This window comes from Eptatretus burgeri, chromosome 2 (assembly GCF_056783735.1).
Source record: "Eptatretus burgeri isolate ZD-2024b chromosome 2, Ebu_testis_v1, whole genome shotgun sequence".
Classification (NCBI taxonomy): domain Eukaryota; kingdom Metazoa; phylum Chordata; class Myxini; order Myxiniformes; family Myxinidae; genus Eptatretus; species Eptatretus burgeri.
In genome coordinates, this window is record NC_140962.1 from 29,994,331 (window position 1) to 30,018,189 (window position 23,859).

Genomic DNA, 23,859 nt, shown 5'->3' on the forward strand with positions numbered 1-23,859 from the left:
ATTTCCATGCAAAGGGCCATTTGGCCCATCGTGGCCCATCAGTGGTCTCTGCAATGGTCGCCAACATATGGTTGTTTGTCCATGCTCTATCACTTTTTAAATGCTGAGCACCAATCAATGAAGCAGCACGAACTATTTCCACGCCTCTGGAGTCTGGAATGATATGAACTCGCCCGGGGTTCGAGTACCTCTGACCTCACAGCCTCAGAGCAGAGGTTCCATATCCATTACACCATCGAGTATGGATCTTCAATTACTGCATATTATATTTATATTTATATATATATATATATATATATATATATATATATATATATATATATATATATATATATATATATACTGTTTATATATGTATATATATATATATATATATATGTATGTATGTCCATATATACTGTATATATACTGTTTATATATGTATATATATGTATGTATGTCCATATATCTTCTTCTTCTTCTTTCGGCAGCTCCCATTAGGGGTCGCCACAGCGGATCATCCGTATGATCCGCATAGTGATTTGGCACATGTTTTACGCCGGATGCCCTTCCTGACACAACCCTAGTCGCCTCTTACGACACAGGGATATGGTACACCTATTTTAACCGGGGTATACACCGGTACTCACTTCGCCGACCTCGGAAGGATGACAGGCTGAGTCAACCCCCTGGTGTATTAATTCAGTGTCCCAACGGGGCTTGAACTCAGGACCTTTTGGATCCCAAGCCGCTGCCCGAACTACTGCGCCAACACCAGGCTCATGTCCATATATATATATATATATATATATATATATATATATATATATATATATATATATATATATATATATATATATATATATATATATACACATTATTTTTTGAATTTGAATGTTTTCACATTTATTAAACAGCCTTTATTTAGACATTATGTCGCGAGAGCACAACTTGTCTTTTGAAGCGACAATATATTTGGGCGACATTATCACTGAAATAGGAAACATTGTTTCAGAAACAACAGATTTAACACTTGTGTGACGTCATTGCATGCAAGTTACAGCAAGCACGCAGATTAAATGAAGCTTCCAACGCCCGCGTCCGCACTTAAAGCTGCTCTGTACTTTGCTCGTGTTTAAGTGTTGTTATCACTTCGTATTAGCCCATCCGTATAGATCGAGCCTTCTGATCCACAAATTCACAATTGCATTCGAGGCAACTTTTGTGTGTTCGTGAACTGCATCTTCCAATATACGGTAACTTCAATCAATCATATATATATATATATATATATATATATATATATATATATATATATATATATATATATATATATATATATATATATATATATATATATATATATATACATATACTATTTTGATTTGCCTATACTATTTTGTCGTGTAGTATTGACTTGTTGGATTATTTTCAGCAATGAACAAGAAACCAGAGCGAAACCCGGACCGTCCTGGTCTGCAGGGATCAAGGAATTCATCACCAACAGCAATCGATGTGAGTCCCAGGTGCGTGTCACAACAAAGGGGTACGGAGACCCCGAAGGGGGACAATACACCTGGAGAGGTCATCACTCCTGCGATCTCCCTTGAAAGTTCCATCTCCGCGGACAATGCTCGGGCTGCGATTGCCGCCGACGTACCAGCTCGACTGGAGGCTATGGTTTCTGAAGTCCGTGAGAAAATGGAGCAGCAGTACGAGGCGAAGGCAAGCAACTATTTTTTTATTAGTCGTCCACCATGGTCTGAAGAAGAAATCACTGACTTTGGTTTCACACCCACGACCATAATCATGACTTGTTACAATTGATCTTGTAAACTGTAATTGAGGACGAACTTGTCCGCTTTCTAAGGATGACAACATTGTGTCGCCTGAATAAATTTTGCAGGTGCAGAACATCATAGAAGCGACCAAGGTGAATCGCATGGAACTGAAAAATACAAAGAAGGAGCTGGAAGAGCTGTCCACCCGCATGGCTCGGCTCGTGTGTGAAACAAAGGAGCAGAGAAGTCGGGTGGGAATGAGCAGATACATTCGTAATTTTAATTTTAAAGAGCTCATTTATTTGAGAAAAGTTTCTTTAAATCCTTCATTGGTCAAGAGCAAGTTTCCATGAAATGTGAACATCTGTTGCATTGGCTCATCTAACGGTCCTCTGCATCACTGCATATGTCCATGTTTCATCTCTCGCCCTTTAAAAAAAACACTTTGTCTTTATTCTTCAAAGCAAGTGAATTCTTACAAGTAGCCCCCTTCTTGTTAAATCACAAAATCCAGAATCACTGCTCACCTACACTCATTCGTCTCTCTTTTTCCTGCCTGTGGAATCGTCTTCCACATTCTCTTCAATTTCATTCTTCCCTCCAGGTTTTCAAGTCCACCATCTCAGATCATCCCCCATCCAAAACCATTAACTTTTCTACCCCCACTGACCCTCCCCAAGCGCACCTCTTTCCAACTTTTCTGTTTTCTTTCCTGTACTGTGAGTTTGCTTCTGTATCCATCTTGTTCAGGCCCCGTGTCCTTCCCCAGCCTTCATTCTTCCTCACATCCCATAATCTTCAAAGTCTCTCTATTTTGTCCCTTAACCCCGCTGTTGTGTGTAACACCCGCTCCTGCAGTTTGTTTTGTTCTGTTGCATCCTGATCCGTTCTATGTCCTAGCTCCTCCATGAGCCCCGACTCGGTATAAAAAGTGCACCTGTTGTGAAATTAGTTCAGACTTCACCTGATGATGTATTAACCGGTCACAAGTTCTCATCTTCAGTTTTCCGTTATCATATGGGTCGCCTTCTGTACACTTTTCAGTCCCTTTAACAGCCCTTTTACAGACTCGCAATAAATATGAGTCTGAACTGGTTGAACCACTTTTAAAATGATATATTTTATCAACTGAAGCTTGAGGTTTTTTTTTTTTAAAAGGTAGTGGTTCGCACACCTTGGTCCATAATCAGTAGATTAAATAGTCTTTTGTATTCTGCCATTTAATAGGTTTTTTTGCAGCTGAAAGAAGAGAAGTTTCTTCATTTGAGTGTGAACTGCCCAAATAAAAACACCAGAAACCACTCAAAATGGTAGATGGGGTGATCGTGGTGCTCAAACTAATGATCGAGGCAACAAGTGTTGAATCATTTTGAAGATGTTGTTGATGTCATCAGCAGTAGAGACAGTCAATGCTTGCAGATGATGTTGTGCGATATTCTGCCGAGGCGTCCAACGGGATGAAGCTGTAATAATGATACATGATCAGCATTGAGAGGTAAACTTCACTACACCGACTGAAAGCGTTATAAAGTACTAGACGACCCGTGAACCCGTTGTGACAGCGGTTGATGAAAAAAAACATTTCAAAAAAAACAAAAAACATAGCTCCAGGGAACGATACCGCTGAGATTGTTTGCATTGATCAAATAATCCCGAAGAGTACTTGACTGAATGGGGAATTGATTTTTTAATAACTTTTTTCGTTGCCCAATTTGAACGAAACTTGATACTGCACACCGCAGGTGAATGATAAGTAAGGTGGCCCTAAAATTTTTGCGCTATCGTGTACTGTTTTCGCTGTATTTCGGGAAGATACATACATACATACATACATATATACATACATAAATAGATACATACATACAAGATGAGAGTTTTAGTAATATATAGATGAAAACTTATTATTTTAATTTGATATGACTGCTACTACTACAATGGCTATACTACTACTACTAACTTGTACTTTAACGGTCCCAATTAATCCACCTTCTTGTGAGGTCCACTGTGGAATTGAGATTGTCCAAGCCTTTCATGAAACAGGTGGTAAATACATCATCAGGTGAAACAGGTATGATGTTCGACTGGCTGTGGCAGGAATTTGTAATTTGTTCAGGGTTTAACGATAACTCACATACACTTAGCGAAAGACATTGGGCTATTTAACATCTACCAGCTAATGTTAGTAGATAGGACATCCAACGTAATGCGCACCCTTGTGAATCTATTGTTTTACATGCACTGTACGTGATTGTAATTTTAACTTGTCATTTATCCATTTGTAGAGGTGTTTTCAGAAAGGGCAAACGTCATTGTGGTAAAGGTATAATTTAGCTGAACCATTCACTCTGCCTACCAAATGTAATGTTGGACTGGTAGCACAGCACCGGTGCTTGAGGTATGCATGTTCACCTCTAAGCTGTCTTCCCTGGGTTCGAATTTCGAGCTCGACCCACCTATAAACTGTCATGCCGGTGTTTCACATTCATCAATGTGTGCGCCTCCCTTAGATGGACGTTAAACCGGACACCCCGTCTGCCAGTATTAGATGGTGGACGTACATCCCACATCCCTTCTGCGAGTACAACAAACAAATTACATATACCTGCCCTGACACACTGCTGGAAGGCAACGGCAAAACAACCAGGATATAACACTTGCACAGGAACTGCTTCCACAGCCACGATGCTTTATAAATGATGTTGATGTTGATGTGGATGTTGATGTTGATGTTGATGTTGATGTTGATGTTGATGTTGATGTTGATGTTGATGTTGATGTTGATGTTGATGTTGATGTTGATGTTGATGTTGATGTTGATGTTGATGTTGATGTTGATGTTGATGTTGATGTTGATGTTGATGTTGATGTTGATGTTGATGTTGATGTTGATGTTGATGTTGATGTTGATGTTGATGTTGATGTTTATGTTGATGTTTATGTTGATGTTTATGTTGATGTTTATGTTGATGTTTATGTTGAGGTTGATGTTTATGTTTATGTTGATGTTTATGTTTATGTTGATGTTTATGTTGATGTTGATGTTGATGTTGATGTTGATGTTTATGTTTATGTTGAGGTTGAGGTTGATGTTTATGTTTATGTTGATGTTTATGTTGATGTTTATGTTGATGTTGATGTTGATGTTTATGTTGATGTTTATGTTGATGTTTATGTTGATGTTGATGTTGATGTTTATGTTGATGTTTATGTTTATGTTGAGGTTGAGGTTGATGTTTATGTTTATGTTGATGTTTATGTTGATGTTTATGTTGATGTTTATGTTGAGGTTGATGTTTATGTTTATGTTGATGTTTATGTTGATGTTTATGTTGATGTTGATGTTGATGTTGATGTTTATGTTGATGTTTATGTTTATGTTGAGGTTGAGGTTGATGTTTATGTTTATGTTGATGTTTATGTTGATGTTTATGTTGATGTTGATGTTGATGTTTATGTTGATGTTTATGTTTATGTTGAGGTTGAGGTTGATGTTTATGTTTATGTTGATGTTTATGTTGATGTTTATGTTGATGTTGATGTTGATGTTTATGTTGATGTTTATGTTGATGTTTATGTTGATGTTGATGTTGATGTTTATGTTGATGTTTATGTTTATGTTGAGGTTGAGGTTGAGGTTGATGTTTATGTTGATGTTTATGTTGATGTTTATGTTGATGTTTATGTTGAGGTTGATGTTTATGTTTATGTTGATGTTTATGTTGATGTTTATGTTGATGTTGATGTTGATGTTGATATTTATGTTGATATTTATATTTATGTTGAGGTTGAGGTTGATGTTTATATTTATGTTGATGTTTATGTTGATGTTTATGTTGATGTTGATATTGATGTTTATGTTGATGTTTATGTTTGATGTTTATATTGATATTGATATTTGATATTTATGTTGATGTTTATATTTATATTGATGTTGATGTTGATATTTATGTTATATGTTATATGTTTATGTTGATGTTTATGTTGATATTTATGTTGATATTTATATTGATATGTTGATATTTGATATTTATGTTTATGTTTATGTTTATATTGATATTTATGTTGATATTTATGTTGATGTTTATGTTTATGTTGATGATATTTATATTTATATTGTTTATGTTGAGGTTGATATTTATATTTATATTGATGTTTATGTTGATGTTTATGTTGATGTTGATGTTTATATTTATGTTGATATTTATGTTTATGTTGAGGTTGATGTTTATGTTGATGTTTATGTTGATGTTTATGTTGATGTTTATGTTGATGTTTATGTTGATATTGATATTTATGTTGATGTTTATGTTGATGTTTATGTTGATATTTATGTTTATGTTATTTTATGTTTATGTTGATATTTATGTTTATGTTTATATTGATATTTATGTTGATGATATTTATGTTGATATTTATATGTTATATGTTGATATTTATGTTGATATTTATGTTGATGATATTTATGTTGATGTTTATGTTGATGTTTATGTTGATATGTTGATATTTATGTTGATATTTATGTTTATATTGAGGTTGATGTTTATATTGATGTTTATGTTGATGTTTATGTTGATATTTATGTTGATATTTATGTTGATATTTATATTGATATTTATGTTGATGTTTATGTTGATATTTATGTTGATGTTGATGTTTATGTTGATGTTTATGTTTATATTGATGATATTTATGTTGATATTTATGTTGATGTTTATATTGATGTTGAGGTTGATATTTATATTGATGTTTATGTTGATGTTTATGTTGATATTTATGTTGATATTTATATTTATATTGATATTTATATTGATATTTATATTGATGTTTATATTGATGTTTATATTTATGTTGATATTTATATTTATATGTTGATGTTTATGTTGATATTTATATTGATATTTATGTTTATGTTGATATTTATGTTGATATTTATATTGATATTTATATTTGATATTTATGTTGATGTTTATATTGATATTTATGTTGATGTTTATATTTATGTTGATATTTATGTTTATATTGATATTTATATGTTGATGTTTATGTTGATGTTTATGTTGATATTTATATTTATATGTTGATGTTTATATTGATGTTTATGTTGATATTTATATTTATATTTATATTGATGTTTATATTGATATTTATGTTGATGTTTATATTGATGTTTATGATATTTATGTTGATATTTATATTGAGATGTTTATGTTGATATTTATATTGTTTATGTTGATGTTTATGTTGATGTTTATGTTGATGTTTATGTTTATGGTGACGTTTATGTTTATGTTGATGTTTATGTTTATGTTGAGGTTGATGTTTATGTTGATGTTTATGTTGATGTTTATGTTGATGTTTATGTTGATGTTTATGTTGATGTTGATGTTCATGTTGATGTTTATGATGATGTTTATGTTCATGTTTTTGTTTATGTTGATGTTTATGTTTATGTTGATGTTTATGTTTATGTTGAGGTTGATGTTTATGTTGATGTTTATGTTGATGTTTATGTTGATGTTTATGTTTATGTTGAGGTTGAGGTTGATGTTTATGTTTATGTTGATGTTTATGTTTATGTTGATGTTGATGTTTATGTTGATGTTTATGTTTATGTTGAGGTTGATGTTTATGTTGATGTTTATGTTGATGTTTATGTTGATGTTGAGGTTGATGTTTATGTTGATGTTTATGTTGATGTTTATGTTGATGTTTATGTTGATGTTTATGTTTATGTTGATGTTTATGTTGATGTTTATGTTTATGTTGATATTTATATTGATGTTTATGTTGATGTTTATGTTGATGTTGAGGTTGATGTTTATGTTGATGTTTATGTTGATGTTTATGTTGATGTTTATGTTGATGTTTATGTTGATGTTGAGGTTGATGTTTATGTTGATGTTTATCTTGATGTTTATGTTGATGTTTATGTTTATGTTGATGTTTATGTTGATGTTTATGTTTATGTTTATGTTGATGTTTATGTTGATGTTTATGTTGATGTTTATGTTTATGTTGAGGTTGATGTTTATGTTAATGTTTATGTTGATGTTTATGTTGATTTTGAGGTTTATGTTTATGTTGATGTTTATGTTGATGTTTATGTTGATGTTTATGTTGATGTTTATGTTTATGTTGATGTTTATGTTGATGTTTATGTAGATGTTTATGATTATGTTGAGGTTGATGTTTATGTTGATGTTTATGTTGATGTTTATGTTGATGTTGAGGTTGATGTTTATGTTGATGTTTATGTTGATGTTTATGTTGATGTTTATGTTGATGTTTATGTTGATGTTTATGTTGATGTTTATGTTTATGTTGATGTTTATGTTTATGTTGAGGTTGATGTTTATGTTGATGTTTATGTTGATGTTTATGTTGATGTTTATGTTTATGTTGATGTTGATGTTTTCTGTTGATGTTTATGTTGATGTTTATGTTGATGTTTATGTTGATGTTTATGTTGATGTTTATGTTTATGTTGATGTTTATGTTGATGTTTATCTTTATGTTGAGGTTGATGTTTATGTTGATGTTTATGTTTATGTTGATGTTTATGTTTATGTTGATGTTTATGTTTATGTTGAGGTTGATGTTTATGTTGATGTTTATGTTGATGTTTATGTTGATGATTATGTTGATGTTTATGTTGAGGTTGATGTTTATGTTGATGTTTATGTTGATGTTTATGTTGATGTTTATGTTGATGTTGATGTTTATGTTGATGTTTATGTTGATGTCTATGTTTATGTTGAGGTTGAAGTTTATGTTGATGTTTATGTTGATGTTTATGTTTATGTTTATGTTGATGTTTATGTTGATGTTTATATTTATGTTGATGTTTATGTTTATGTTGATGTTTATGTTTATGTTGAGGTTGATGTTTATGTTGATGTTTATGTTGATGTTTATGTTGATGTTTATGTTTATGTTGATGTTTATGTTGATGTTTATGTTGAGGTTGATGTTTATGTTGATGTTTATGTTGATGTTTATGTTTATGTTGAGGTTGATGTTTATGTTGATGTTTATGTTGATGTTGAGGTTGATGTTTATGTTGATGTTTATGTTGATGTTTATGTTGATGTTTATGTTGATGTTTATGTTGATGTTTATGTTTATGTTGAGGTTGATGTTTATGTTGATGTTTATGTTGATGTTTATGTTGATGTTGAGGTTGATGTTTATGTTGATGTTTATGTTGATGTTTATGTTTGATGTTTGATGTTTATGTTGATGTTTATGTTTATGTTGAGGTTGATGTTTATGTTGATGTTTATGTTGATGTTTATGTTGATGTTGAGGTTGATGTTTATGTTGATGTTTATGTTGATGTTTATGTTGATGTTTATGTTGATGTTTATGTTGATGTTTATGTTTATGTTGAGGTTGATGTTTATGTTGATGTTTATGTTGATGTTTATGTTGATGTTGAGGTTGATGTTTATGTTGATGTTTTTGTTGATGTTTATGTTGATGTTTATGTTGATGTTTATGTTTATGTTTGATGTTTATGTTGATGTTTATGTTTATGTTGAGGTTGATGTTTATGTTGATGTTTATGTTGATGTTTATGTTGATGTTGAGGTTGATGTTTATGTTGATGTTTATGTTGATGTTTATGTTGATGTTTATGTTTATGTTGTTTATGTTTATGTTGATGTTTATGTTTATGTTGAGGTTGATGTTTATGTTGATGTTTATGTTGATGTTTATGTTGATGTTGAGGTTGATGTTTATGTTGATGTTTATGTTGATGTTTATGTTGATGTTTATGTTGATGTTTATGTTGATGTTTATGTTTATGTTGATGTTTATGTTGATGTTTGATGTTGATGTTTATGTTGATGTTTATGTTGATGTTTATGTTGATGTTGATGTTTATGTTGATGTTTATGTTGATGTTTGATGTTGATGTTTATGTTGATGTTTATGTTGATGTTTATGTTGATGTTTATGTTTATGTTGATGTTTATGTTGATGTTTATGTTGATGTTTATGTTGATGTTTAGGTTGATGTTTATGTTGATGTTTATGTTGATGTTTATGTTGATGTTTATGTTTATGTTGAGGTTGATGTTATGTTGATGTTTATGTTGATGTTTATGTTTATGTTGAGTTTATGTTGATGTTTATGTTGATGTTTATGTTGATGTTTATGTTGATGTTTATGTTGATGTTTGATGTTTATGTTGATGTTTATGTTGATGTTTATGCTTTGATGTTTATGTTTATGTTGAGGCTTATGTTGATGTTGATGTTGATGTTTATGTTGATGTTTATGTTTATGTTGAGGTTGATGTTTATGTTTGATGTTTATGTTGATGTTTATGTTGATGTTTATGTTGATGTTTATGTTGATGTTGATGTTTATGTTTATGTTGATGTTTATGTTTATGTTGAGGTTGATGTTTATGTTGATGTTTATGTTGATGTTGTTTGATGTTTATGTTGAGGTTGATGTTTATGTTGATGTTTATGTTGATGTTTATGTTGATGTTTATGTTGATGTTTATGTTGATGTTTATGTTTATGTTGATGTTTATGTTTATGTTGATGTTTATGTTGACATGTTGAGGTTGATGTTTATGTTGATGTTTATGTTGATGTTTATGCTTGATGTTTATGTTGAGGTTGAGGTTGATGTTTGATGTTTATGTTGATGTTTATGTTGATGTTTATGTTGATGTTTGATGTTTATGTTGATGTTTATGTTTATGTTGATGTTTATGTTTATGTTGAGGTTGATGTTTATGTTGATGTTTATACTGATGTTTATGTTGATGTTTATGTTGACGTTGATGTTTATGTTGATGTTTATCTTGTTGCTTATGATGATGTTTAGGTTGATATTTATGTTGATGTTTATGTTTATGTTGATGTTTATGTTTATGTTGTTGTTTATGTTTATGTTGAGATTGATGTTTATGTTGATGTTTACGTTGATGTTTATGTTGATGTTTATGTTGATGTTGATGTTTATGTTGATGTTTATGTTGATGTTTATGTTTATGTTTATGTTGATGATTATGTTCATGATTATGATTATCTTGATGTTTATGATTATGAAGATGTTTATGTTTATGTTGAGTCTGATGTTAATGTTGATATGTATGTTGAAGTTTATGTTGATGCACATGTTAATGTTCATGATTATGTTGATGTTTATGTTGATGTTTATGTTGATGTTTATGTTGATGTTTATGTTGATGTTTGATGTTTATGTTGATGTTTATGTTTATGTTGTGGTTGATGTTTATGTTGATGTTTATGTTGTTGTTTATGTTGATGTTTTTGTTGATGTTTATCTTGAGCTTGATCTTTATGTTGCTGTTTATGTTGATGTTTATGTTCATGTTTTTGTTTATGTTGATGTTTATGTTTATGTTGAGGTTGATGTTTATGTTGATGTTTATGTTGATGTTTATGTTTGATGTTTATGTTGATGTTTATGTTGATGTTTATGTTGATGTTTATGTTGATGTTTATGTTGATGTTTGATGTTTATGTTGATGTTTATGTTGATGTTTATGTTTATGTGAGGTTGATGTTTATGTTGATGTTTATGTTGATGTTTATGTTGATGTTTATGTTGATGTTTATGTTTATGTTGATGTTTATGTTGATGTTTATGTTGATGTTTATGTTTATGTTGAGGTTGATGTTTATGTTGATGTTTATGTTGATGTTTATGTTGATGTTGAGGTTATGTTTATGTTGATGTTTATGTTGATGTTTATGTTGATGTTTATGCTGATGTTTATGTTTATGTTGATGTTTATGTTGATGTTTATGTTGATGTTTATGTTTATGTTGAGGTTGATGTTTATGTTGATGTTTATGTTGATGTTTATGTTGATGTTTATGTTGATGTTTATGTTGATGTTTATGTTGATGTTTATGTTGATGTTTATGTTGATGTTTATGTTTGATGTTGATGTTGATGTTTATGTTGATGTTTATGTTGATGTTTATGTTTATGTTGAGGTTGATGTTTATGTTGATGTTTATGTTGATGTTTATGTTGATGTTTGATGTTTATGTTTGATGTTGATGTTTATGTTGATGTTTATGTTGATGTTTATGTTGATGTTTATGTTTATGTTGATGTTTATGTTGATGTTTATGTTTATGTTGATGTTGATGTTTATGTTGATGTTTATGTTTATGTTGATGTTTATGTTGATGTTTATGTTGATGTTTATGTTTATGTTGAGGTTGATGTTTATGTTGATGTTTATGTTGATGTTTATGTTGATGTTATGTTGATGTTTATGTTGATGTTATGTTTATGTTGATGTTGAGGTTGATGTTTATGTTGATGTTTATGTTTATGTTGATGTTTATGTTGATGTTTATGTTGATGTTTATGTTTATGTTGAGGTTGATGTTTATGTTGATGTTTATGTTGATGTTTATGTTGATGATTGATGTTGATGTTTATGTTGAGGTTGATGTTTATGTTGAGGTTTGCCATGTTGATGTTTATGTTGGATGTTTATGTTGATGTTGATGTTTATGTTGATGTTTATGTTGATGTCTATGTTTATGTTGAGGTTGATGTTTATGTTGATGTTTATGTTGATGTTTATGTTGATGTTGATGTTGATGTTTATGTTGATGTTTATGTTTTGTTTATGTTGATGTTTATGTTTATGTTGATGTTTATGTTGATGTTTATGTTTATGTTGATGTTTATGTTGATGTTTATGTTTATGTTGAGGTTGATGTTTATGTTGATGTTTATGTTGATGTTGAGGTTGATGTTTATGTTGATGTTTATGTTGATGTTTATGTTGATGTTTATGCGTTGATGTTTATGTTGATGTTGAGGTTGATGTTTATGTTGATGTTTATGTTGATATTTATGTTGATGTTGAGGTTGATGTTTATGTAGATGTTTTTGTTGATGTTTATGTTGATGTTTATGTTGATGTTTATGTTGATGTTTATGTTTATGTTGATGTTTATGTTTATGTTGAGGTTGATGTTTATGTTGATGTTTATGTTTATGTTTATGTTGATGTTGATGTTTATGTTGATGTTTATGTTGATGTTTATGTTTATGTTGATGTTTATGTTGATGTTTATGTTTATGTTGAGGTTGATGTTTATGTTTATGTTTATGTTGATGTTTATGTTGATGTTGAGGTTGATGTTTATGTTGATCTTTATGTAGATGTTTATGTAAATGTTTATGTTTATGTTGATGTTTATGATGAACTTTATGTTTATGTTGAGGTTGATGTTTATGTTGATGTTTATGTTGATGTTTATGTTGATGTTGAGGTTGATGTTTATGTTGATGTTTATGTTGATGTTTATGTTGATGTTTATGTTGATGTTTATGTTGATATTTATATTTATGTTGATGTTTATGTTGATGTTTATGTTGATGTTTATGTTGATGTTTATGTTGATGTTTATGTTGATGTTTATGTTTATGTTGATGTTTATGTTGATGTTTATGTTTATGTTGAGGTTGATGTTTATGTTGATGTTTATGTTTATGTTGATGTTTATGTTTATGTTGATGTTTATGTTTATGTTGAGGTTGATGTTTATGTTGATGTTTATGTTGATGTTTATGTTGATGATTATGTTGATGTTTATGTTGAGGTTGATGTTTATGTTGATGTTTATGTTGATGTTTATGTTGATGTTTATGTTGATGTTGATGTTTATGTTGATGTTTATGTTGATGTTTATGTTTATGTTGAGGTTGATGTTTATGTTGATGTTTATGTTGATGTTTATGTTTATGTTTATGTTGATGTTTATGTTGATGTTTATGTTTATGTTGATGTTTATGTTTATGTTGATGTTTATGTTGATGTTGAGGTTGATGTTTATGTTGATGTTTATGTTGATGTTTATGTTGATGTTTATGTTTATGTTGATGTTTATGTTGATGTTTATGTTGAGGTTGATGTTTATGTTGATGTTTATGTTGATGTTTATGTTTATGTTGAGGTTGATGTTTATGTTGATGTTTATGTTGATGTTGAGGTTGATGTTTATGTTGATGTTTATGTTGATGTTTATGTTGATGTTTATGTTGATGTTTATGTTGATGTTGAGGTTGATGTTTATGTTGATGTTTATGTTGATGTTTATGTTGATGTTTATGTTTATATTGATGTTTATGTTGATGTTTATGTTTATGTTTATGTTTATGTTTATGTTGATGTTGATGTTGATGTTTATGTTGATGTTTATGTTTATGTTGAGGTTGATGTTTATGTTGATGTTTATGTTGATGTTTATGTTGATTTTGAGGTTTATGTTTATGTTGATGTTTATGTTGATGTTTATGTTGATGTTTATGTTGATGTTTATGTTTATGTTGATGTTTATGTTGATGTTTATGTTGATGTTTATGTTTATGTTGAGGTTGATGTTTATGTTGATGTTTATGTTGATGTTTATGTTGATGTTGAGGTTGATGTTTATGTTGATGTTTATGTTGATGTTTATGTTGATGTTTATGTTGATGTTTATGTTGATGTTTATGTTGATGTTTATGTTTATGTTGATGTTTATGTTGATGTTTATGTTTATGTTGAGGTTGATGTTTATGTTGATGTTTATGTTGATGTTTATGTTGATGTTTATGTTTATGTTGATGTTGATGTTTATGTTGATGTTTATGTTGATGTTTATGTTGATGTTTATGTTGATGTTTATGTTGATGTTTATGTTTATGTTGATGTTTATGTTGATGTTTATGTTTATGTTGAGGTTGATGTTTATGTTGATGTTTATGTTTATGTTGATGTTTATGTTTATGTTGATGTTTATGTTTATGTTGAGGTTGATGTTTATGTTGATGTTTATGTTGATGTTTATGTTGATGATTATGTTGATGTTTATGTTGAGGTTGATGTTTATGTTGATGTTTATGTTGATGTTTATGTTGATGTTGAGGTTGATGTTTATGTTGTAGTTTATGCTGATGTTTATGTTGATGCTTATGTTTATGTTGATGTTTATGTTGATGTTTATGTTTATGTTGAGGTTGATGTTTATGTTGATGTTTATGTTGATGTTTATGTTGATGTTGAGGTTGATGTTTATGTTGATGTTTATGTTGATGTTTATGTTGATGTTTATGTTTATGTTGATGTTTATGTTTATGTTGAGGTTGATGTTTATGTTGATGTTTATGTTGATATTTATGTTGATGTTGAGGTTGATGTTTATGTTGATGTTTTTGTTGATGTTTATGTTGATGTTTATGTTGATGTTTATGTTGATGTTTATGTTTATTTTGATGTTTATGTTTATGTTGAGGTTGATGTTTATGTTGATGTTTGTGTTTATGTTTATGTTGATGTTTATGTTTATGTTGATGTTTATGTTGATGTTTATGTTTATGTTGATGTTTATGTTGATGTTTATGTTTATGTTGAGGTTGATGTTTATGTTGATGTTTATGTTGATGTTTATGTTGATGTTGAGGTTGATGTTTATGTTGATGTTTATGTTGATGTTTATGTTGATGTTTATGTTTATGTTGATGTTTATGTTGATGTTTATGTTTATGTTGAGGTTGATGTTTATGTTGATGTTTATGTTGATGTTTATGTTGATGTTGAGGTTGATGTTTATGTTGATGTTTATGTTGATGTTTATGTTGATGTTTATGTTGATGTTTATGTTGATGTTTATGTTTATGTTGATGTTTATGTTGATGTTGAGGTTGATGTTTATGTTGATGTTTATGTTGATGTTTATGTTGATGTTTATGTTTATGTTGATGTTTATGTTTATGTTGAGGTTGATGTTTATGTTGATGTTTATGTTGATGTTTATGTTGAGGTTGATGTTTATGTTGATGTTTATGTTGATGTTTATGTTGATGTTTATGTTGATGTTTATGTTTATGTTGATGTTTATGTTGATGTTTATGTTGATGTTTATGTTTATGTTGAGGTTGATGTTTATGTTGATGTTTATGTTGATGTTTATGTTGATGTTTATGTTGATGTTGATGTTTATGTTGATGTTGATGTTTATGTTGAGGTTGATGTTTATGTTGATGTTTATGTTGATGTTTATGTTGATGTTTATGTTTATGTTGAGGTTGATGTTGATGTTGATGTTTATGTTGATGTTTATGTTTATGTTGAGGTTGATGTTTATGTTGATGTTTATGTTGATGTTTATGTTGATGTTGAGGTTGATGTTTATGTTGATGTTTATGTTGATGTTTATGTTGATGTTTATGTTTATGTTGATGTTTATGTTGATGTTTATGTTGATGTTTATGTTTATGTTGAGGTTGATGTTTATGTTGATGTTTATGTTGATGTTTATGTTGATGTTTATGTTGATTTTTATGTTGATGTTAATGTTTATGTTTATGTTGATGTTTATGTTTATGTTGATGTTTATGTTGATGTTTATGTTGATGTTGATGTTGATGTTTATGTTGATGTTTATGTTTATGTTGAGGTTGAGGTTGATGTTTATGTTTATGTTGATGTTTATGTTGATGTTTATGTTGATGTTTATGTTGATGTTTATGTTTATGTTGATGTTTATGTTTATGTTGATGTTTATGTTTATGTTGAGGTTGATGTTTATGTTGATGTTTATGTTGATGTTTATGTTGATGTTTATGTTGAGGTTGATGTTTATGTTGATGTTTATGTTGATGTTTATGTTGATGTTTATGTTGATGTTTATGTTGATGTTTATGTTTATGTTGATGTTTATGTTTATGTTGATGTTTATGTTTATGTTGAGGTTGATGTTTATGTTGATGTTTACGTTGATGTTTATGTTGATGTTTATGTTGATGTTTATGTTGAGGTTGATGTTTATGTTGATGTTTATGTTGATGTTTATGTTGATGTTTATGTTTATGTTGATGTTTATGTTTATGTTGATGTTTATGTTTATGTTGAGGTTGATGTTTATGTTGATGTTTATGTTGATGTTTATGTTGATGTTTATGTTGAGGTTGATGTTTATGTTGATGTTTATGTTGATGTTTATGTTGATGTTTATGTTGATGTTTATGTTGATGTTTATGTTTATGTTGATGTTTATGTTTATGTTGATGTTTATGTTTATGTTGAGGTTGATGTTTATGTTGATGTTTATGTTGATGTTTATGTTGATGTTTATGTTGATGTTTATGTTGAGGTTGATGTTTATGTTGATGTTTATGTTGATGTTTATTTTGTTGTTGATGTTTATGTTGATGTTTATGTTTATGTTGAGGTTGATGTTTATGTTGATGTTTATGTTGATGTTTATGTTGATGTTGAGGTTGATGTTTATGTTGATGTTTATGTTGATGTTTATGTTGATGTTTATGTTGATGTTTATGTTTATATTGATGTTTATGTTGATGTTTATGTTTATGTTGAGGTTGATGTTTATGTTGATGTTTATGTTGATGTTGAGGTTGATGTTTATGTTGATGTTTATGTTGATGTTTATGTTGATGTTTATGTTGATGTTTATGTTGATGTTGAGGTTGATGTTTATGTTGATGTTTATGTTGATGTTTATGTTGATGTTTATGTTTATGTTGATGTTTATGTTGATGTTTATGTTTATGTTTATGTTTATGTTTATGTTGATGTTTATGTTGATGTTTATGTTGATGTTTATGTTTATGTTGAGGTTGATGTTTATGTTGATGTTTATGTTGATGTTTATGTTGATTTTGAGGTTTATGTTTATGTTGATGTTTATGTTGATGTTTATGTTGATGTTTATGTTGATGTTTATGTTTATGTTGATGTTTATGTTGATGTTTATGTTGATGTTTATGTTTATGTTGAGGGTGATGTTTATGTTGATGTTTATGTTGATGTTTATGTTGATGTTGAGGTTGATGTTTATGTTGATGTTTATGTTGATGTTTATGTTGATGTTTATGTTGATGTTTATGTTGATGTTTATGTTGATGTTTATGTTGATGTTTATGTTGATGTTTATGTTTATGTTGATGTTTATGTTTATGTTGAGGTTGATGTTTATGTTGATGTTTATGTTGATGTTTATGTTGATATTTATGTTTATGTTGATGTTGATGTTTATGTTGATGTTTATGTTGATGTTTATGTTGATGTTTATGTTGATGTTTATGTTGATGTTTATGTTTATGTTGATGTTTATGTTGATGTTTATGTTTATGTTGAGGTTGATGTTTATGTTGATGTTTATGTTTATGTTGATGTTTATGTTTATGTTGATGTTTATGTTTATGTTGAGGTTGATGTTTATGTTGATGTTTATGTTGATGTTTATGTTGATGATTATGTTGATGTTTATGTTGAGGTTGATGTTTATGTTGATGTTTATGTTGATGTTTATGTTGATGTTTATGTTGATGTAGATGTTTATGCTGATATTTATGTAGATGTCTATGTTTATATTGAGGTTGATGTTTATGTTGATGTTTATGTTGATGTTTATGTTTATGTTTATGTTGATGTTTATGTTGATGTTTATGATTATGTTGTTGTTTATGTTTTTGTTGATGTTTATGTTTATGTTGAGGTTGATGTTTATGTTGATGTTTATGTTGATGTTTATGTTGATGTTTATGTTTATGTTGATGTTTATGTTGATGTTTATGTTGAGGTTGATGTTTATGTTGATGTTTATGTTGATGTTTATGTTGATGTTTATGTTGATGTTGAGGTTGATGTTTATGTTGATGTTTATGTTGATGTTTATGTTGATGTTTATGTTGATGTTTATGTTTATGTTGATGTTTATGTTTATGTTTATGTTGAGGTTGATGTTTATGTTGATGTTTATGTTGATGTTTATGTTGATGTTGAGGTTGATGTTTATGTTGATGCTTATGTTGATGTTTATGTTGATGTTTATGTTTATGTTGATGTTTATGTTGATATTTATGTTTATGTTGAGGTTGATGTTTATGTTGATGTTTATGTTGATGTTTATGTTGATGTTGAGGTTGATGTTTATGTTGATGTTTATGTTGATGTTTATGTTGATGTTTATGTTGATGTTTATGTTGATGTTTATGTTTATGTTTATGTTGATGTTTATGTTTATGTTGAGGTTGATGTTTATGTTGATGTTTATGTTGATGTTTATGTTGATGTTGAGGTTGATGTTTATGTTGATGTTTTTGTTGATGTTTATGTTGATGTTTATGTTGATGTTTATGTTGATGTTTATGTTTATGTTGATGTTTATGTTTATGTTGAGGTTGATGTTTATGTTGATGTTTATGTTTATGTTTATGTTGATGTTGATGTTTATGTTGATGTTTATGTTGATGTTTATATTTATGTTGATGTTTATGTTGATGTTTATGTTGATATTTTGCTGATATTTATGTTGATGTTTATGTTGATATTTATGTTGATATTTATGTTTATGTTGATGTTTATGTTGATGTTTATGTTTATGTTGAGGTTGATGTTTATGTTGATGTTTATGTTGATGTTTATCTTGATGTTGAGGTTGATGTTTATGTTGATGTTTTTGTTGATGTTTATGTTGATGTTTTTGTTGATGTTTATGTTGATGTTTATGTTGTTGTTTATGTTTATGTTGATGTTTATGTTTATGTTGAGGTTCATGTTTATGTTGATGTTTATGTTGATGTTTATGTTGATGTTTATGTTTATGTTTATGTTGATGTTTATGTTTATGTTGAGGTTGATGTTTATGTTGATGTTTATGTTGATGTTTATGTTGATGTTTATGTTTATGTTGATGTTTATGTTGATGTTTATGTTGATGTTTATGTTGATGTTTATGTTGATGTTTATGTTTATGTTGATGTTTATGTTGATGTTTATGTTGATGTTTATGTTTATGTTGAGGTTGATGTTTATGTTGATGTTTATGTTGATGTTTATGTTGATGTTTATGTTGATGTTGATGTTTATGTTGTTGTTGATGTTTATGTTGAGGTTGATGTTTATGTTGATGTTTATGTTGATGTTTATGTTGATGTTTATGTTTATGTTGAGGTTGATGTTGATGTTGATGTTTATGTTGATGTTTATGTTGATGTTTATGTTTATGTTGAGGTTGATGTTTATGTTGATGTTTATGTTGATGTTTATGTTGATGTTGAGGTTGATGTTTATGTTGATGTTTATGTTGATGTTTATGTTGATGTTTATGTTTATGTTGATGTTTATGTTGATGTTTATGTTGATGTTTATGTTTATGTTGAGGTTGATGTTTATGTTGATGTTGATGTTGATGTTTATGTTGATGTTTATGTTGATTTTTATGTTGATGTTAATGTTTATGTTTATGTTGATGTTTATGTTTATGTTGATGTTTATGTTGATGTTTATGTTGATGTTTATGTTGATGTTTATGTTTATGTTGATGTTGATGTTGATGTTGATGTTGACAATGAAGTCTTCACATTTTTTTTCGGGGGGTGGGGGGGGGTGGGTCGCATTCGGATTCCCCTCTGCATTTCACGGGAAACTTAAAAATGATGGAAACGCACAAGAAAACTCCCCTTGATCTTGTTTCAGTTACTCTGCCTCCTGATCGATATACTCGGAAGCGTTGAATCCAATCATTCGTACTTTCATGATTTAAGTTCATTTTTCCCTGCGTTGTGCTCTTTTGTGTATTCCTATTTGGTATGTCATTGTGTGTTATAATACTCCAGCCAAATTCTAAATTCCTGCTTCAGTTAAGATTCCATCAGCATTTGCGACCTGTCCGGGATACATTCTCAGGTGTAGAAATGTTCATGATCAGTCGTATATACTCTTCTGCCCCCCTCCCCCCACGTCCTTCCAGCCTCTTTCCACCCCTTCCAACCACTGAGTATGTTGGCAACACCATCTCTCCAACACCAGCTCAAAACCTCTTTAGTACAGATTTAAACTTCACGAGAATGGAATAGAGATAAGGAGATGAATATTGTTTATTTAATATCCAGAACGTACAATTTCTTTTTTGTATACACAATCTTGGCTCATCGAAGAGCGATATGTAGTTTTTGCGTGTTATATTACCTTATAAGTATTATTTAACAACCTTCAACGACGAATATTTTGGACAATTCCATTTTTAACGAAATATTTTCATCCACCTGATGAAGACCTTCAAGTAAGTTAGGCCATTGTGTGCAATACTCTGCACTTGCAGAATATTTAATCATTTTTGTAAAATCACCCAGAGGGTTTCGACATTCTAGTTGTACAGTAAATTATTTTCCTATGTAGTTATTTCTGATCTCTTTATTATGAATATTTTGAATATTGGAATGACTTACAATCCAAATGTTAACTTTTTCTGTGTTATGTTGTGTTGTAACAGAGGAGTGACCTTGAAAACGCAATTAAAGCAGCAGAACAACGAGCAGAACGAGCAGTGCAAGAAAAGAAGGCGACAATCGCTTCATTGGAACAGAAACTTTCCATCGCAAGATCAGAGATGTCAAAAAACACCAATAACTACCAAGACCTCATGAAAGTTAAGACTTCGCTCGAAAACAGCATTTCTTCTTACAAAAAGTTGCTTCTGGCCCCCAAAACATCCCCCAACAAGGTACGGTTTGGATAATACATGTAATATCGACGAATCTTAACATTTATTTTTCACGCAAGGAACGATATTCCGAATGGAGATATAGAGCAATATCTTACATGACAAAAATGGACAATTTTTTGGGGGAAAAAAACAAACAAACCGATAAATATGATCAATTTTACAAATGGAATGTTAATCGTTTATTATTGATAATTACACACAAATTGTAATTGTAGTTCTTAGGAGAATAATAATACCTAGTGATGATTGTTAGAGAACGTGTATAAATCACAGGAAGAAGTAGAACCATATTTGGTGGAGCGCATACCTCCGCCAGGCTGAACAGTTTAAATTTTGCATGACACTGATAGGTCAGATCTGAATCAGGACCTTAACCAAAATTGAATCGGCTTGTTCTTGTCAGCTAACCAACTCATTCACCTAGGTTTGTAGTAATTCGTCCACAACTTTTTGAGATATTGTTTTATACATCACCAGCGTGGATCAGCTCGCTACGCTTGCCACTGCACACATCGTTGCAGAGATTAACGTCACAGATTTGATTTACACCAATCATAATACAAACATTTATTTTCTACAAATTTATTTGTAATATTGCTGATATTATATTTATTTGAAATTTCATATGTAATATCAGAGGGTTCAAGTGGTCCAAGTGGTCAAGGGTCTAAGCTGTCTAATCTGTCTGAAGGGTGTATGAGGTCTAGATGGTGTTAAGGTCTAAGGGGTCTAAAGGGTCTTTTGGGACTTTTGGGTCTTCGGGGTCTTTTGGGTCTTTTTGTTATTCAGGGTCTTTTGAGTCTTCTGGTTTTTGGGGGTTTTGGCTGTCTTTTAGTTCTTCAGAGTCTTTGGGGTCTTCTGGTTCTTGGGTGTCTTGGGGTTATTCAAGGTCTTTGGGGTCTTTGGGGTGTTCAGGGTCTTTGGGATATTTGGGATCTTCGGTGACTTTTGGGTCTGCAGTGACTTTTGGGTTTTCGAGGTCTTAAGGGTCTTGGGGAATTAACGTTCAAACAGGACGTGATTAATTGGCATATAGTCTTCACGGACTGACGGACGGCTTCAGGGCTTCACGGCTTCACTGCCTCACTGACCGTTTTTTTTTTTTTTTTTTTTTTGACTGTATAGAGATTTTTTTATCACTTTCTCTCAATGGTGAAGAATGACTTCAAAAAAATTCTCGGATCTAGATCCGGATCCTCACCAAAATCAAATCAATTCTTCCTTGTCGCACACCCAACCTGTCCACCAAGTTTCATCCGAATCTGTCCAGCACGTTTTGAGATATCATTCCACATATGTTTTTTGGCACTACCTCTCAATGGTGAAGAATCATTTTTAAAGTTCTAGTGGTCGGATCCGGATCCGGATCTTCACCAAAATCTAATCAGTTCGGCCTTGACACATACCCAACCTGCCCACAAAATGTCGCCCAGATCCGTCCACAATTATTTGAGACATCCTCTTCACAGACAAACAAACAGACAAACAGACTCTGGTGAAAACATAACTTCCGTCCACCTTCAGTGGCAGAGGTAACAAAGATACGAGGCAGTATCAATCTACTTAAAAATATATTATGACATTGGTAGATAATGGACAAACACATGGTATATGGGATTTAAATTTGGTTGCCCACATCAAAAGGCAAATATTTCAGTGGATGGGTGTGCTAACATGCCAACACGTGTGTAGTTTTTTTGAACCGGGGGTTGTTACATCATTTGCCAGAGCTTTTGATGGAAATGTACACAGGCCATCTTGCAGATGGTTTATTGAACTTGGATTCCCCACATCATGAGCCTGAGGTTCAGATGTGAATGCTAACATACACATGGTTTATGTGACACAGCTTTGAAAAACAGGACAAAAAAAAAAGGGATGTTAATGGAGGGTCACGAATAGGTTTGGTACTGATCCTCCCTAGTTAACACTCCAGACCCCTCTCACACGTGTCGATATCGTATTATACCAGGACCACGGTGACTCCGCAAGTTTGAGATGTCACCCAAATACCAATTGATTTCTAAGCTGATGTCCTTATATGTTTTTATGACAGATCATTGGAATGGCACGAATTAATGTTTTTTTTTTTTGCGACAGGCTGACAACGAAGGACCAAAATCGGAATGAAGAAGTTTGTAAAGGGATTGGTTTCAAGGCGAATCTTTTTCTGCTTCATTTTTTTCAGTTGACTGGTAAATGTAATGATTCTTGCTATCAACTTATTTACAACATATTTATGTATAATTACACATAAAGTCTGCAATTTTGATAAATGTCGTAAATTATCTCGGATTAAACAAACGAGGTCATCGGACATCAAATGATATCTAAAAGTAACAAACTTCATTGGTATAAAAAAATAAAATTGCGTTTTTATTCATGTGTCCACTGAAACTTGCATATGTTGTTATTGTTTATATTTGTGCACATTCACATATTCTCTCCATCTTCAATCATCCATTTGTGGACTAAAAATCTCATGGTAATTAAACCAGAGAGTTGGTCTCAAAGCCACCCAATGTTCGCCTGTTTGTATATTTATCGTTTTTAAAAGACTCGT

At 30.2% G+C, this 23,859-nt stretch overlaps 1 protein-coding gene across 1 annotated transcript; it reads left to right on the forward strand.

Moving 5' to 3' along the window:
- Positions 1 to 1,416: 1,416 nt before the first annotated feature.
- Positions 1,417 to 23,590, forward strand: LOC147031708 (keratin, type II cytoskeletal 7-like). The gene is made up of 4 exons (XM_085852777.1): positions 1,417 to 1,704; positions 1,886 to 2,011; positions 21,063 to 21,293; positions 23,397 to 23,590. Exons 1-4 carry the CDS (start codon positions 1,417 to 1,419, stop codon positions 23,424 to 23,426), a joined length of 675 nt encoding a protein of 224 aa, XP_085708903.1. The 3' UTR covers positions 23,427 to 23,590.
- The last annotated feature ends 269 nt before the right edge of the window (positions 23,591 to 23,859 follow it).

What these genes read in the sequence shown, in the direction of transcription:
- LOC147031708 (XM_085852777.1), top strand. Translation starts at nt 1,417, where the DNA reads ATGAACAAGAAACCAGAGCGAAACCCGGACCGTCCTGGTCTGCAGGGA. An exon ending in CAAAGGAGCAGAGAAGTCGG is followed by an intron (nt 2,012 to 21,062) that starts GTGGGAATGAGC and finishes GTGTTGTAACAG; the next exon opens with AGGAGTGACCTTGAAAACGC. An exon ending in CCAAAACATCCCCCAACAAG is followed by an intron (nt 21,294 to 23,396) that starts GTACGGTTTGGA and finishes TTTTTGCGACAG; the next exon opens with GCTGACAACGAAGGACCAAA.